This window comes from Carassius gibelio, chromosome B4 (genome assembly GCF_023724105.1).
Source record: "Carassius gibelio isolate Cgi1373 ecotype wild population from Czech Republic chromosome B4, carGib1.2-hapl.c, whole genome shotgun sequence".
Lineage (NCBI taxonomy): Eukaryota > Metazoa > Chordata > Actinopteri > Cypriniformes > Cyprinidae > Carassius > Carassius gibelio.
The window spans coordinates 13,782,645-13,799,476 of record NC_068399.1 but is presented as its reverse complement, the minus strand read 5'-3'; the positions used below and the strand labels follow the sequence as shown (position 1 = coordinate 13,799,476).

Sequence of the window (16,832 nt, the reverse complement as noted above, 5' to 3'; positions counted from 1 at the left end):
ACGATGTTGATTTCATGTGAGAAAAATGCCCAGAAGAAAGTGTGTCACATGCGACAGTTGAAGCATGCAAATATGTGTGGGTGCGTGTTAACGTTTCATGTTGCATCAAACCATTGCTAAAGATAAAGGAGTTAAAGATAGCAAACAGATAACAATTATGTAGTGTACTCAAAAATTTCCATTTCTCTTAATCAAATAGAAATGCCAGTGCTGTTCTCGTACAACTGTGTGTGTGTGTGTGTGTGTGTGTAACCATCTACTGTCTATTAGACACAGTTGACTTGCAACGTGGCTAAACATGAACCCATGAACCCTCCCCACTGCCCCGCTGACCTGCACTCACATCGTACTTTAACAGGCCTGTGCATGCTAACGTCATTACGATGCAAGTGCAAAAAAAACAGGAAGAAAAGCATTCGAGCTCAGCACAATGGAGTCATAATGGTAACTTTGTGGTTTATTATTTTGAGTGGTTTGGGGTGCTGTGACACGTGGGCCTCTTGCATGTGTAATATATGTTACTTAATTATTCTATCGCATATGTCATCCAGAATGACTTTAAAGATCTATGGTTATTTAGTTCAACTGAACCAGTATGGTATGGAGCGTGTGGGACAAATACTTTTAAGTAGAACCCATTTTTTATGATTTCTTTTTCCATTCATTCATGTTCTAAACACTTGTCTCAGGTATCTATAGGCAGGTCATTTTATTAGGAGGTTCTTTTTAATCATTTACATAAAATAACAAGGCTAAATGATCAACAGGTTGTGTAAAATAATATGGATTATGAATATTTATTATTATTGATAACGCTTTATTTTAAGATCCAATTCTCACTATTAACAAACAATTTACTATGTTTGCCTCAATAATTTATTAATTTGCTGTTTATTAATAGTTTGTAAGATTGTAGTTAAATTTAAGGATTTAGGGATGTAGAATATGATCATCATGCAGAATATGTGCTTTATAAGTACTAATATAAAGCTAAAATGTTAATAATAGTCGTGCTAATAAGCAAGTAGTTAACAGTGAGAATTGGTCGCTATACTAAAGGGTTACCATTGATATTAGTACTAGTATTGGAATAATTCAAATAAACAAAACAATTGATTTGTATTATTTTAGTATTATGTCTAACTTTATGAATCAAAGGCAAAAGCATATCATGAAAGTAATATTGAATAATTTAACACTTTAGTATAGCAACCAATTCTCACTGTTAACTACTTGTTTATTAATATGACTATTATTAACATTTTAGCGGTATATTAGTAATTGTAAAGCACATTTTCAGCATGATCATATTCTACATCGCTAATCCAACAAATATCTAAACTTAACAACTACCTTACTAACTTAATAAGCAGCAAATTAGTACTTTATTAAGACAAATGTTCTAGTTCTATCGAGAATTGGACCTTAAAATAAAGTGTGAATTTTTCTTATTGAAAATATCTATTTCTGCTGTTCTGTTCTCTCTTTACGTTTTTAGTGGGGAATTCCGGGATTCCTTCTCTTTTACAAATACATTTGAATGCGTTTTAGAATTCATCTAAAATGAAGTGCCCTATAAGGTTTCCTTTTAGAAAGGTGTTTGCGTCAGAAACATAAATGTGGGTGAGTGGGTAGCTAGCTAGGTTGTGGAACAGAGCTTCTGTGCAAATTTGTGTGTGTGGTTGATGTCTCAGTTGTCTATTTGTGAGTGCGTAATGGGGTTTGGCTTTTGTTTACGCCGTTACTTAGCATTACCAAATCGCGAGCTAAACTGTGGCCTCTGTCACACCATTTTAGTCAGGACCGTGAACATCATATGAAGTGGGCAGTTGGCAGACGTTACGGTACATTGTTTGTTTTTTAGGAAATGGTCCTGCTGACTGTTGTGCAATTGTTTTTGAGCGGCCTTGTGTGTGTGTGTGTGTAAAAATATGTTTTAGCAGGGATCATCTCCACCCAGTGATTGCCGGTCTACCCCTTTTCCCATCTTGTGAGAAACCTGCCGGGATTTTTGGGCCAAGAGTTTTACTGAAACCACAAATTTCATTTCATTTGAACTAACCCCTTACTTCCTGTTATTTCTCTACAGCTATCTGAATGACTTAGACAGAATATCGCAGGCCACCTACGTACCCACACAACAGGATGTGCTGAGGACCCGAGTCAAAACCACAGGCATCGTTGAGACACACTTCACTTTCAAAGACCTCCACTTCAAGTGAGCACTTCAGGTTGCTTTATTCTAAAACTGCCAAAAATATATTCTTGGTTAATCTTAGTTCAACCCAAAGTCACAAGAAAAATTGATTACATTTTGCACAAAAATCAAGCCTATTTCATTAAGACACTTTTTGTTCTCCAATTCACAATATTTTGCAATAAAATCTTTTTTGTTGTTGTTGTGAACGACATGAGGGATAGTACCTGATGACCATTTTTTAGGGGGTTAACTAGCCTATTCCTTTAATGGTTCAAAAATCTTTTTATTATTTTTCTTTTATATACACAAACATATATGCACACACACACACACACACACACACATGCTTCTCTTTTCTGTAACTCTTGCACATGATTGCAGTCCCACAGTATTTGCACAGTCAACCAAGATTTGACATCAAAACTCAATACAAATGTTATGAATTAGTTCCTGTCATGAAGCAAATGCATATCATAGTATATATACTATGCATACTTCATTATGGGGTCATATTTGTGGGTAAATATGCTTCATAACAGGAACTAATTCATAACATTTGTATTGAGTTTTGATGTCAAATCTTTGTAGACTGTGCAAATACTGTGTGACTGCAATCATGTGCAAGAGTTACAGAAAAGAGAAGCAGAGAGAGAGAAAAATAGAGAAGTGTCACTCTCAAACTGGCTTGCACTCTGATTCAGACAGGAAGAGGAAGTACATATCGTCAGTTTCTTTGCCCGTTTTTAGCTACAGAACTTTCAGAGTTGAAAACTGATGTCCAACTCTATATCCGTGCATATGCTCTGTATTATTATGGTTATTAGAGCATCACAGCAGAAGCATCGCAACATGCTAACACCAAACTCTAATAAAAGAAATTGTGAGAGGAGTCTATGCTATTTTTAGGGGGGCACACAGAATTGCAGTCTATGTAGAGATTACCACATCAATAATTTCTGTGGTTTCATTTCAGCTAGTAAGCCCCTTGTTAATTTAGCAAGGCAGCTCACTAGTTTCGAACTGACTTACAGAAACTTGATGATAAGCATTTTAAAATGTCATGTGTTTCAGGATGTTTGACGTTGGGGGTCAAAGGTCGGAGAGGAAAAAATGGATCCACTGTTTTGAAGGTGTAACTGCCATCATCTTCTGTGTGGCACTGAGCGATTATGACCTGGTGCTGGCCGAAGATGAAGAGATGGTACGCAAATACTTCCTGTTATTTAAAGAAAATACAGAAATACAGTGTATACAGAAAATGTGACTCTGTATTGGATGAATGAGGGGTAAACTAAGCCTGCATTTATCATATAATCCATGTCAACGTCATATTGATCCAGTTCGAGTCCTGCTTTATTACGCGTTCGCAAACATGTATTGATTGATTTAATGGTAAATGGCAGAGGGCTAAAGTACACTGCGTTGAAAGGCAACTCGATACAAAGCTCGGCATGCAGTCATTAAATGATCACTGAGTAGACCGTGTACGTTATTGTGTAATATAATATGCTGTTTAAAGATGCTTCTAAGCCAAGATGCTCTATCGACACCCAGTTTCTAGTTCACTTAGTCCTTATTTCTTTTGTTCCATCAAACAATTTCTTTTTCTCTAGAACCGAATGCATGAGAGCATGAAGCTGTTTGACAGCATCTGCAACAACAAGTGGTTCACGGACACATCTATCATCCTGTTCCTCAATAAGAAAGATCTGTTTGAGGAGAAGATCAAGAGGAGCCCACTCACCATCTGCTACCCAGAATACGCAGGTCAGACCCTGATACTGGATTACACACACACACACACACACACACACACACACACACACACACAAATATATATATATATATATATATATATATATATATATATATATATATATATATATATACACACACACACCCACAAACATATTGTTAGAATTCTATAACTAAATAGAAAAATAAAGTGCTGTTTTGTTATTTTGTATCATTGATATACTAATATAGTTTTTGTTAATATTTTGAATTAGATTTTTTTGGAATTTTTTTGGAATTTTTGTAATGTTGTTTTGTCTTTTTTTTCGTTATTTTCACATAATTTATGTTCTGACTGTTAATAATTTAAGTTCTTATTGTAATCTTAATTAAATTACAGTTGTAAGTAAACGAACTAATTAACTTTTTTTTATGGTTTTGGTTAGTTTTTAGTTGACAGTAATAACCCTGGATAAAATGTTGTATAAATTGTGGACAAAGCTCTAAATTATTATTCAGTACACACACACATATATGGGCCATTCTACAGATTTGGTACAAACTGCTGTGCCACATCCAAAAAAAACATTTAAAAACCATTTAAGTATTCAGATCCTCTGTTATATACTATTATATTAAAATTATCTATTGAAACCCATGATAATATTTAGAATACTAGTAAGATTAATATATATAAAAATCATCATTTATTGGGTACTTTCAATTGGGACGTGGCTGTCCCGAACCCTAACCCCTACATTTTCTTATAACTTTATTGTTATAACTATACAGAATTTCTCTTTTTTTGTATGAAATATATATATGTGTGTGTGTGTGTGTGTCTGTGTGTCTGTGTGTATAGTGTTAAGGGGTTGATGGCCAGAGCGAAAATCCCAACATTAATCATTATGACTGGAAAAAAATGTCTGTGTTCATTTATACATTACATTGTTTCTGGTTATTTTATGTCTCAGGAACAAGTGACATCACTTCCTCATATTGAAAAATATTTCCTGTCCATCTCACAGGGTCAAATACATATGAAGAGGCCGCTGCCTACATTCAGTGTCAGTTTGAAGATCTGAATAAGCGGAAAGATACCAAGGAGATCTACACTCACTTCACCTGCGCCACCGACACCAAGAACGTGCAGTTTGTCTTTGACGCAGTGACCGATGTGATCATCAAGAACAACCTGAAGGACTGCGGACTGTTCTAGAAGCTGGCCTGGATCTGGTGAGAATCAGCTTACTAAATGTCATGTGTGCCATGATGGCATGCTGGCCACACAGTGCATGTTTATATAATCTATGTTCATATTGCGGATGAAGTCACATACTTTTCCTGGAGCCATAATGGAAGAAACATTACAGAACAAATGTGTTTGAAGGTCAGGTGTGTAGGCTAGTTGATTCAGTGTTCTGGTAAAGAATGAACATTTTTTGGTGAACTGATTATTCATGGCATGAGTTTAGGGCCGGACTACCTCCTAAGGGGGTAACAGCTTTTTAAATTATATAATTTTATGCAACAAAGTTGAATTCAGATGATAAAAACACTGACAATTATAATAAAAAATGTTTCTTGAGAGCCAAATCAGCATATTAGAATTTCTGTAGCATCATGTGACTGTCTGAAGAATTTCAGCTTTGATAGAATTAATTACATTCTTAAAATATTATAAAACAGAAAACAGTTATTTAACAGGAATAATTATAGTAAAAAAATTCCAGCCTTAAAATCATACCAATTACAAAGTGTTGAATGGTAATCTATCAGTTATCGTAAAATTATGCTTATTCATTTAATTGAGTCAAAAACAGTGACAGCAGTTAACTAAAGATTTTCCTATAGAAAAAGAAAAGTTAATATGCTTGGAATGAATAATTATCACTGGCTCATGTCTCAACAAACCAGTTCACAAACATGAATTAGACTAGTAAAGGTTCTTTCTAGAAAAGCATTTTTTGGTAATTTCTTCAGTTGGCTCGGCTATATAAGTTCTGCGTGCAGTAAAAATTAACTAATGTCAGATTCATCCTGAATCTGAATATTTTTGCTTTTGTTTAGTGTAAAAAAATTTCTCACTTCACTTTTAAACCGTGTTGAATACATAAAATTTGCAGTAAGTAGTTTACTCTTAATGCCTTGTTTATCTGTTTAAGTCATATTTAAGTAAGTTTTTTCTCCCCCCTTTTTAGGTGAAATTGATGCCAGTTTTGATGTGCATTTTGTTGGAGAAAGATTACAAGACCAAGTATGGAGAAAATTGGTCTTGGACCAGTGCTGTACATTATGCCACTTTTGACAGCTTTATTTATGGTTTTGTCTCTGGAAATGTTAAAACGTAGCATTTAAAAATGAATTGTGTCGAATGTTCGTATAGTCCTTTGCTGTCACAGCCATGTTGTTTATTTTTCACCCTGACACAAGTTTGTTTCTTTTAAATGAGGGATTTCTTATTATTTTGCTTTCTTGCATCAGAGGAGTTCCCCTTTTACTTGTAAAATGTTTTTTTTTTTTTTTTTTTTTGCCTTTGCGGTTGTTGCTATGGGGAGAGAGGAAGATTTTGCTTCTCAATCCGGTTTGTTGGTCCTCGTGCCTTCGCATGCGTTTCTGCAGTCTTTGTCCATTTGCTTGGGTTTGCCTGCTGGATATCTCTCCAACGTGAAAAAATATCATACTGGATGTTACTAATCTGAGAGCACAAATCCTCATATGCATCGAAAGTGAGCGTGTGTGGTGTGAGAGACAGAGAGCGTGCGTGGATCTGTTTGCGTGTGTATGTGTATATAATACGCCAATGAAGTGCGAGCTAATGGTTAATACAGTGAGCGGTGGTCCAAACCTTCTGAGTCTCTATAGGAACAAGAGTAGACTAAACAGCCCCTTCAGATGGAGATGAGTCCTGTTCAGCTGTCAGGCGCTGAGACGCTCCGCACGCAGGACTTGGAATCGCTCTCTCAAGCACCTGTCATCAGACACTGGCCGCCATTTTAACGGCTTACTGCTTGGAGAATTACACGTCACCAAGGAACACCATTGTGAGACGAAGGGACTGACAAGGGGTTCGGGATTTCACGGAGAAAAATAAAACAATACGATATTGTCTGCTAACAGACATTTGAGGCAAGCGATACTGTTGAGTGATTTTGAAGAAAACTGCCACCTCTGTCTGTGTGTTCTCCATATTGGGGGAACATTTGTACACTCATTTCCCTTATTTTGCTAATAAAAGGCATTTACTTCCTGAGTTGTATTTTTTGTAGTCCCTCTACTCATCCCTGTATTCACACTGGCTTGACAAAGACATTCTACAGTACCTGCACATTGTGGAGAAAGCAATCCCGAAATGTATTGGCAGACACAATATAAATACATTTCATTCCGTACCAAAATGTATTGCTGATAGTAATGGTTTAGTGTATTTTAAACTATTGCACACACACGTGCGTCATGGTACTGTTGTGAACGCATGTCGAAGACTGACATAAAAGAAGAAATTATACTAAACGGTTCACTCCTATTGCTTATGAACGGGAGACACTGCAACATGCAATATGGCAAAACATGTCACCCTTTTAAATGAAAGAGCAAATCCTTGATTGGTAAAGACATTGTGTCACTGCAGCTGATCTGAAATATGTAATTTAATATTTGAGATTTCAGGATTCCCCCATTTATCCATTGTCTTGGATGAGCTGCCCAGATGTGTAACAAATATGGCTGTCTAGTGAACAGAATTTCCTCGAAAGGGACTTTGATATAATGGCCTTCATATCCTCATCAGTCAACATAAACATGTCACAATTCACTGTACTTTGTAAAGTGTCTTTCCGAGTGAAATGGAAAATATAATATACAATGAAGCTTTATTCATTCTTTAGTAACTGACTGGATCATAAAAAAGTGGATGTTCCAAAGAAAAATGCAGCCAGTTTTGAACAAGAGTTTGCTAAAACGATTCCCAAATAGCTGTCTCGCTATTGGCTAACATTATGACTATCTGACTAACAAGAAAAAATTTTATGAAATCAGTGTGCATATATAAGCTTCAGACAATTATAGCCCCCTGGTGCCTCAGATAAGACCCAGGGTCTTTTCCTAACCTGTTTCTAGTAAAAGCATGCTATCAAGTTTAGTTGCTGGATCCATAGCTGGGCAAATGGAAACACTGAAGATTACAAGCTACTCCAGGGCATTATGACGAAAACCTGGCATGAATATAGGTCACAAGCCAGGGGGCCAGTAGAGGAGAATATAGAAAATAGCCTCAGTTTTGTTGAACAGGGAAATCCATTTGATACTTTTTTCTTTCCGAGAAAGGGATGTACATTTCTAGGAGATTGAAACTAAAGCCGTAAATAAAATGTGCGATCAAATGTCTGTCATTTAACCAAACGTGTTATTATTAAAATGTGTTATATATTTGTTTAAATGCTTTTAAGACCCCTCTTAACAAGCACTAGCAAAACTTATATAATCATATAATAAACATATGTGAGAATATTTCGAATATATAAAATGTGCACTTTTGAGCAGTGCTGTCAAGCGATTAATTGTGATTAATCGCATAGAAAATAAAAGTGATTGTTTGCATAATATATATATATATATATATATATATATATATATATATATATAGATGTGTGTTCTGTGTATATTTATTATATACACACATACAGTATACATTTTGAAAATATTTAGATATATTTACATGTCTATATTTATATTCATATAATTTATATAATAAACGTATTAATATATACACATTATTTTTTAAATACATATACATGCATGTGTGTATTTGTATATAAATAAATTATACACAGCACACATACATTTATTATGTAAACAAAGACTTTTATTTGGAAGCAATTAATCGCGATTAATCGTTTGTCAGCACTACTTTTGATATATTTATTCTAGCCTGTCCAAAAGGTAGTGCCAAGTCATATAGTAGGCCATTGCTAACATAATGTGCTATGTATAGCTAGACGCATTGGTGCTCATGTAAATATTATTTTATTTTTGTGCTCACCTGAATATTTTCACGCCTACGTCATCTTCAAACCCCCACCTTCACACAGTCAGCTAAACCTCAGTGCAGATCCAGCTCGCTCTTTCTTCAACTTCAGGTCATGGATGACGTTCTGAGTGCTATATTTATGAGGCTTTACTGCCTGTGGAGGAAGAACAAGACAAGAAAAGATTATGCTGTATTTTTAGACAAAAAAAAAGAGCCTGGGAAATTAGTGACGTCGTCATACGTCATACACAAATGATGATGAACGACTGATGTTTTGCAGAGAACAAAGAACATTATTGTAGTGCTTTTTTCTCTCTATATATATTAGTGTGTGTGTGTGATGTTTGTTAGAGCAGTGATAAAGGGCCTTATCAGTGTTCTTCCAGCTCTGTACACAATGTCAGAGTCATGCACCTTATTTAACACAAAATGAATGCCTTTGGCCTTACTGTGGTTTCAAAACAGCTTTTGTGTGTATTTCTACATTTTGAAATCACGAGGGGGGACTTCATGTACCCGAATGAAAGACTCGTTTTTATTCGAGATATCCCTTTAAGACCCACATGAACTGCGTTATATAACCACTTTTGGTGGATCCTAACTAATTGATAGTAGTTTCTTTGGCACATGAGTGTGTCTAATTGTTGCATCTATTGAGCACTCAGTGTTCTCTGTTGAGCGTGGGAGACGAGAAGCACTAGATTTTCCATTAGTGACCTTCTCATGCATGTTGTAAAGCATTCATTTGATTAATAGATAGCACTTCCACCCAAGCAAGATGCTTTTGAGCACATCCAACCAGACAGCTCTGCGTTTGGGTTTATATATAGGCTACCCAGATCTTTTTAAACTTGATATTATTCACACAACCCTAAAACCCCCACATTTATGTCAGCTGTGTTTAATGCACGTTCAATATCTCCTCTTTCTCAGTAACCAGCAGCGTCTCTTTCATATTAACGCATGCCCCGTGATGTCATCAACTCTGGACTCCATAGCAACAGAGATATTCCTCTGGTCTTGTGATCCCTTCACCAGTCGGTTATTAATAGCTCCTGATGTTTTCACTGTGACATCGGACAATGCCTAAAGATGCACATGTATGCATTGTTCTGCTATTACAGCTCTTCTCAGAACAGATTTTTTACGTCAAGTGTGGTTCCTCTCAGTTGAACGGTGACTAATTTTGAGCATTTTTAGAAAACGGCTACTTGGAAATAGGACTGAAGAGTGCATTTAAAAAAACATAAGCATTCATCGACAGTGAAAAGAGGCTGTTATCATTTTCCACAAGCTGACAACAAACAGTTAAAGTGGGTCACAAAGCGATTTTGTCGCTCAATCTGTGATCTGTTTGTTTTTCGCACTCCCTTTATGCTCTTCATTGCTAATTTCTCACATTATGCACACATTCATCCCACATCTCGCTGCCTTAGTATGTAGTACAGAGTCAGTGCTCATATCATATTAGGAAAACTCAGCAAAAACAGTTTATCTGTACAGACATGAATAACATTTGAAAGAAAGAGTTGGACTGATACATTTTGTCTGGCTGACAATATATTAGATGAAAATTTCTCATATAAATTCTCATATAAGACTACAAGGTGGGACTTTTTGCCATGATTTATTGTATTTTACTGTATACAAAATTAAATAAAAATGTAATAACTATTTTCTATTTTAATAAATTGTCAAATGTAATTTACTTCTGTGACGGCAAAGCTGAATTTCTCTGAATGTCACGTGATCCTTCGGAAAGTACTTTAAAATACTGATTTGAAACATTTCTTATTACTAAACAAAGTTGAAAAACATTTGTGCCACTTTTTTTCCATATTTGTGGAAACTGACTTTTTTTTAGGTTTCTTTGAAGTTTTTTTTTCCAGCATTTCTTTTTATTATTTGTTACATTAAAAAGTCTTACTGTCACTTTTGATCCATTAAATCATCCTTTCTGGATATAGCAATGAATTAATTTTAAATAATTTAATATTTAATTTCAATCTTACTGACCCCAAGCATTTGAACAATTACATTCTAAAAATAAGCGTCTAAACCCTTAAAAGACATTTACTGTACGACCGACTGATTCAACCGGCACACTTACGCAGTGTTTTCGCAGTGAATGCACATCCTGCATCTTAAGAATTTCAGTCCAAGCTCAAATATGAAAACAATGAATATCTGTTATATTTATGCATTGTATCAGAAGATGAGGAGTGTCTGGATGTAGCAGCATGTGTTTGTTGGGGTAGATGTTTGTGTTTTCTCACCGAATCGAGAGATCCTGTGGGCAGAACGACGCTGAGAGTACTTGGATGAATCATCTAAAGCATGGCCTACATTTCTGAGTCTGAGTTCATACTGTGACATAAAGACACAATTCATATGCAGAGCAGCTGCCTACAAACACTCCTGCATCTGTAAACAAGGAAAAAGAAAATACAATGCTGTTACTCAAACAAAAATGGTACTCCTTGGTTGCACCATTTTAACCATGGCTGATGAATATTGAGCATGTCAGTGTTTAGCTAGCATAGTAACATCTGTCCTTCAGTCATTAAGAGTGGTTTGTTTCCAGCCCACCACAGGGAGCAGGACCACTGCTAAAGCACTTAATGCATGATGGTGAGCAGCACTCCAGCTCCGTCATATATATTTAATCAGTTAATTAGTCATTTAGACATGCGGCTTTCAGAAACTCTTTATCTAATTTATAAGATGAGAAATGCACATGCATGCTATATGTGGATGAGCATTTTTTTTTGTTAGAATGATGGTAGCTTCATTTATTTGGACTTTTTGCCAATAAATATTAATGTATTATTTGTATGGTATATATACACTACCAGTCAAAAGTTTTATGATTTATTAATTTTTTTAAAGAATTTTCTTCTGATCATAAAGCCTGCATTTATTTTATCCAGCAACAGCAGTAATATTGTGAAATATTTTTACTATTTCAAATAACTGCTTTCTATTTGAAAATACTTTCAAATGTAATTCATTCCTGTGATGCAAAGCTGATTTTTCAGCATCATTCCTCCAGTCTTCATGTCACATGATCCTTCAGAAATCATTCTTATATGCTGATTTACTCTTCAATAAATATTTGTATTATTATCAATATTTAAAACAGTTAACTACATTTATAGAAATAGAAAAATGCAAAGATAAGCATTTATTATGAAATAAAAGGCTTTTGTACCATTATAACATTATAGCATTCAAAACCTTGGAGTGAGTATTTTTTTATTTTTTAAATAAAGAAATTATAACTTTATTCAGCAAGGATGCTTTAAATTCATCAAAAGTGATGATAAAGACATTTATAATGTCACAAAAGACTTCCATTTCAGAAAAATGTTGTTCTTCTAATCTTCAAAGAAACCTGAAAAAAATCAGCTGTTTACAACATAATAATAATAATAATAATAATAATAAATGTTTTTTGAGAGCAAAACAGAATATTAGAATGATTTCTGAAGGACCATGTGAGTGGAGTAATGCTGATAAAAATCAGCTTTGAAATCACAGGAATAAATTACTCCGATAGAAACAGTTATTTTAAATAGTCAAATATTTCAAACATTTTTGCTGTACTTTTGGTTCAGATAAATGCAGGTTTGTTGAGCAGAAGAGATTTCTTAAAAAAAAAAAAATGTTCAATGTTCAAAAACTTTTGACTAGTAGTGTTAATCCATATAAAATAATCATTAATAATATTAATAATAATAATAATATTCTGAACATTTTGGCAAATTAATGTAGCCATAGGAGACAACGTTTCATATAAGCACACAACAACTGTAAAAAAAAAAATAATAATAATAAAAAAAAAAATCTAATCACTGCAAACCGCAATCGGAGAAGCTGGTGGAGTCAAAGCAATAAAAAAACAAACCCCAAGCTGTTCCGTTCTTCATCCTGATTTATTGAGTGATACACGCTGTCCTGTATCACAGCGCCACCCAAAGGACACAGAAGGAGTGACTTGTTCAATGCCTTCTTAAGGGTCTGCATACACACACAAACACACACACTTTATGAGATTGTTTTTTTATGCATATTCCTACTATAGCAGACATCAAAAATCTAATACAAGTACTCTAGGTTAAGTAATAAAGTCATTAAATAAACAAAATAGGTTAATGGTGAAATACATATTTTTCTGACAAGAGTGTGCATTCATTTAGAGTCGTGGGATAGATTAATTAATTCTCAAAGCCTCTGCTGTTTCCTGTGTGGGAAAGCAAAGCTCTTTAATGCTAACCGTGGAGTCAGTAATCAACACATTAGGCTGAGTGCACACTCATCCAGAACAGAGTGGGAGCAATCAGACGACATGATGCTGTCACTGGAAAATATCCAGAGACATATTTAGTATCTGAAACAGTACTATATGTGCAGTCTAGATGTTAGGGGGGAAAGGGATTATATTATATAAATTTGAAGCATTTCATATGGAAAAATCAACTCGAGCCATTCTAAGTATAATGCATAATATGTATACCAAAAATGACATTTCAAAAATGTATATAATGCTTATATAATGTGCGGTGTTTATTCACTGCAGTTCAAAGGTTTGGGGTCAGTAAAAAAGTGAATTAGTCTCTAATGTTCACCAAGGCTGCATATATTCAAACAAAAATACAGTAAACACACATAATAATATAATTGACCATAACTGTGGCCTATTTGAATATATTTTAAAATGTAATTTATTCCAGTGATGGCAAAGCTGAATTTTTAGCATCATCTTGTCAGTCTTCAGTATAGTGCATCCTTTCTGAATAAAAGTGTTATTTTTATTAAAAGTAATTTAAATGACCAGTGAAGCCAATTGAGTGCTGTTGAGATATTATAATGAATAGAAAAAAGAAAAGACATCACCTATTGGGACGCCTCCATTGTCAAGTGGGCTTCTGTCTCAATTTAAAATGCCTATCTGCTTTCATTTCTTCATGCACCATATATATTAACACTTTTTAAATGAACAGTCTTTACTAATTAGAGCTGCTCAAACACACAGGACATGCTTTAACATTTCCTGTGGCGAGATCAAACACATGAAGCAGTACGAGCCTTATTAACACCCAATGAAGAGCGGGAAACAGCCTTTAAAAGAGCCCTAACAAACTTGTCAAGCCTCTGCTGATTTTGAGCGAGGGAGAATCTGCTAGATTAAAGACACGCCCCCGTATATCTAGATTAAGACACGCCCCCACATGTCTATATTAAGACACGCCCACATATGTTTATATTAAGACACTACCCGTATGTCTAGATTAAGACACGCCCCATATGTCTAGATTGAGACACGCCCCTGTATGTTATATTAAGAAACGCCCACGTATGTCTAGATTAAGACGCCCCCATATGTCTAGATTAAGACACGCTCCCGTATGTCTAGATTAAGACAGGCCCCCGTATGTCTAGATTAAGACACGCCCCGTATGTCTAGATTAAGACAGGCCCCCGTATGTCTAGATTAAGACACGCCCCGTATGTCTAGATTAAGACAGGCCCCCGTATGTCTAGATTAAGACACGCCCCGTATGTCTAGATTAAGACAGGCCCCCGTATGTCTAGATTAAGACACGCCCCGTATGTCTAGATTAAGACAGGCCCCCGTATGTCTAGATTAAGACACGCCCCGTATGTCTAGATTAAGACAGGCCCCCGTATGTCTAGATTAAGACACGCCCCGTATGTCTAGATTAAGACAGGCCCCCGTATGTCTAGATTAAGACACGCCCCGTATGTCTAGATTAAGACAGGCCCCCGTATGTCTAGATTAAGACACGCCCCCGTATGTCTAGATTAAGACAGGCCCCCGTATGTCTAGATTAAGACACGCCCCCGTATGTCTAGATTAAGACAGGCCCCCGTATGTCTAGATTAAGACACGCCCCGTATGTCTAGATTAAGACACGCCCCCGTATTCTAGATTAAGACAGGCCCCGTATGTCTAGATTAAGACACGCCCCCTTATGTCTACATTAAAACAGGCCCCCGTATGTCTACATTAAAAAAGTTAACAGTTTAAGTCATTTGTGGATCAATGCTTATTGGAGACGCAAACCGTTTCAAACGATTCAGTTCGATTTGGTGAACTGTTTCAAAAAGATCCGGTTACATCGAATGATTCGTTCCCGAACCGGATATCACAAACTGCTTTGTTTTTAACTGTCTTACAACAGACCCGGAAGAGAAGACAATGCTAAATAAAGTCGTCGTTTTTGCTATTTTTGGACCAAAATGTATTATCGATGCTTCAAAAAATTCTAACTGACCCTCTGATGTCACATGGACTACTTTGATGATGTTTTTCTTACCTTTCTGGACAGTAGACCGTACACACAGATTCAACGGAGGGACTGAGAGCTCTCTGACTAAATCTAAAATATCTTAAACTGTGTTCTGAAGATAAATGGAGGTCTTACTGGTATGAGGGTGAGTTATTAATGACATATTTTTAATTTTTGAGTGAACTATTCCTTTAAGACACGCCCCCGTATGTCTAAATTAAGACACGCCCCAGTATGGCTGACACTGATCTCGATTTTACAAGTTATTTGAACTCAGACAAAACAACTGACCGGTATGTTACTCAATTCTAGCTTTTTCAGAACAACAGAACTCTTGCCTGTGAAACTGATTTTGTTTACTGATGACTTCATTAATGTTAAGAAGCGTCAGTACGGTGTATCAGCATCATGATGTCATTGACTGAACCTCACACGAATCCCATCTGAAATGCAGGTCAATCACTCATCCATCCATCCCATAATGCCTCTCTTCCACTTTTACTGGAGGGAGGGATTGATTGGTATTTATTTGTTTTGCCTAGGTTTATTAACCGATTTCTGTTGAGCAGAGCAACTCTACACTTCTACACACTGCAAAATGTGCTTTAATTTGCATGTTTTAACTTAATTTACACTCGGATTGAACTGAATTGCGGTTCTCAATCTTTTTGACTCAAAGGCTCCCCTCAGATTTTAGTATTTTTGTTGCAATTAAGACAAATCTGCTTTTTCATTCAACTGAAATTGAGAATATTGATATTAAATGAACCGTCATTTATTATACGATTACAGACATTTTTAAGAACTGAATGTCCTTAAAAAAATGTTATTTTGGGGTATTATTATTATTATTATTATATATAGAGTTAGATTATTTTACATTTACATTTAGTCATTTACAAAAAACAAAACAAGCAGTGACCCAGAGCAACCCAAGATATAATTTGATGTCGAGAAGCTAACAAGGTCAACAGAGGTATTTCCCTTTTGACGTGACTGGATCAGTATTCATGCTGCACAAATAAATACAGTAAATACCATACAGAAATAATGTGAAGGCTATATGAAAGGTGCGCTTTACTTTAAGTAATTGGTTTACTGCTGTAATTTTTTTCGAATATTGTTTCAAATAAGGTGTTTCATTTCAAAGTCTTGTGTTTGAGTGCGAAACATGGTTGTTTTCAGACAGCGTGAAGTTCAGTGAAACCCAAATACTATTACCAAAGTAATTTTAGCGTGTTATTTTTCAGTAACTTACAGATGCGGAGATAATGTGAGTTGTGTGCCATCTGCAGGTTTGAGGTCTTCTCTTTCTTTCTTCAGTTTAGTGGTCTGACTCAAGCGCTTACCTGTCACGAAGCTCGAGTCGTTTAAATTAATTAGGATTTGACGGATGAACTCGCGCCTCCATTGGACAACTTTGATAAGACTATCCAATAACACGGGTGTCCGCGACCTTTATGTTTACTTTTTTATTTCACTTTATGCCACTATGGTCGGAAAAGTTAAATAAACAACTCAGTAAAGTCGTGTGACTAGTGTTTCCTGCCAGCTG

General features: G+C 35.6%; 1 protein-coding gene and 1 long non-coding RNA gene across 2 annotated transcripts in view; one reads left to right on the top strand and one right to left on the bottom strand.

Moving 5' to 3' along the window:
* Nucleotides 1–7,187, top strand: part of LOC127956482 (guanine nucleotide-binding protein G(i) subunit alpha-1-like) — a 20,770-nt gene extending 13,583 nt beyond the window's left edge. Inside the window, exons 5-9 of the mRNA XM_052554422.1 lie at nucleotides 2,090–2,218; nucleotides 3,272–3,401; nucleotides 3,814–3,967; nucleotides 4,963–5,170; nucleotides 6,136–7,187. Coding sequence (XP_052410382.1) covers nucleotides 2,090–2,218; nucleotides 3,272–3,401; nucleotides 3,814–3,967; nucleotides 4,963–5,153 — 604 coding nt within the window. The 3' untranslated portion in view covers nucleotides 5,154–5,170; nucleotides 6,136–7,187. The remainder of the gene's footprint in view (nucleotides 1–2,089; nucleotides 2,219–3,271; nucleotides 3,402–3,813; nucleotides 3,968–4,962; nucleotides 5,171–6,135) is intronic.
* LOC127956483 (uncharacterized) overlaps nucleotides 1–16,832 on the bottom strand; it is an 18,810-nt gene extending 1,978 nt beyond the window's left edge. Inside the window, exons 1-4 of the long non-coding RNA XR_008153571.1 lie at nucleotides 16,536–16,832; nucleotides 12,871–12,983; nucleotides 11,240–11,387; nucleotides 8,976–9,117 (exon numbers count right to left, since the gene is read on the bottom strand). This is a non-coding gene — a long non-coding RNA (uncharacterized LOC127956483). The remainder of the gene's footprint in view (nucleotides 1–8,975; nucleotides 9,118–11,239; nucleotides 11,388–12,870; nucleotides 12,984–16,535) is intronic.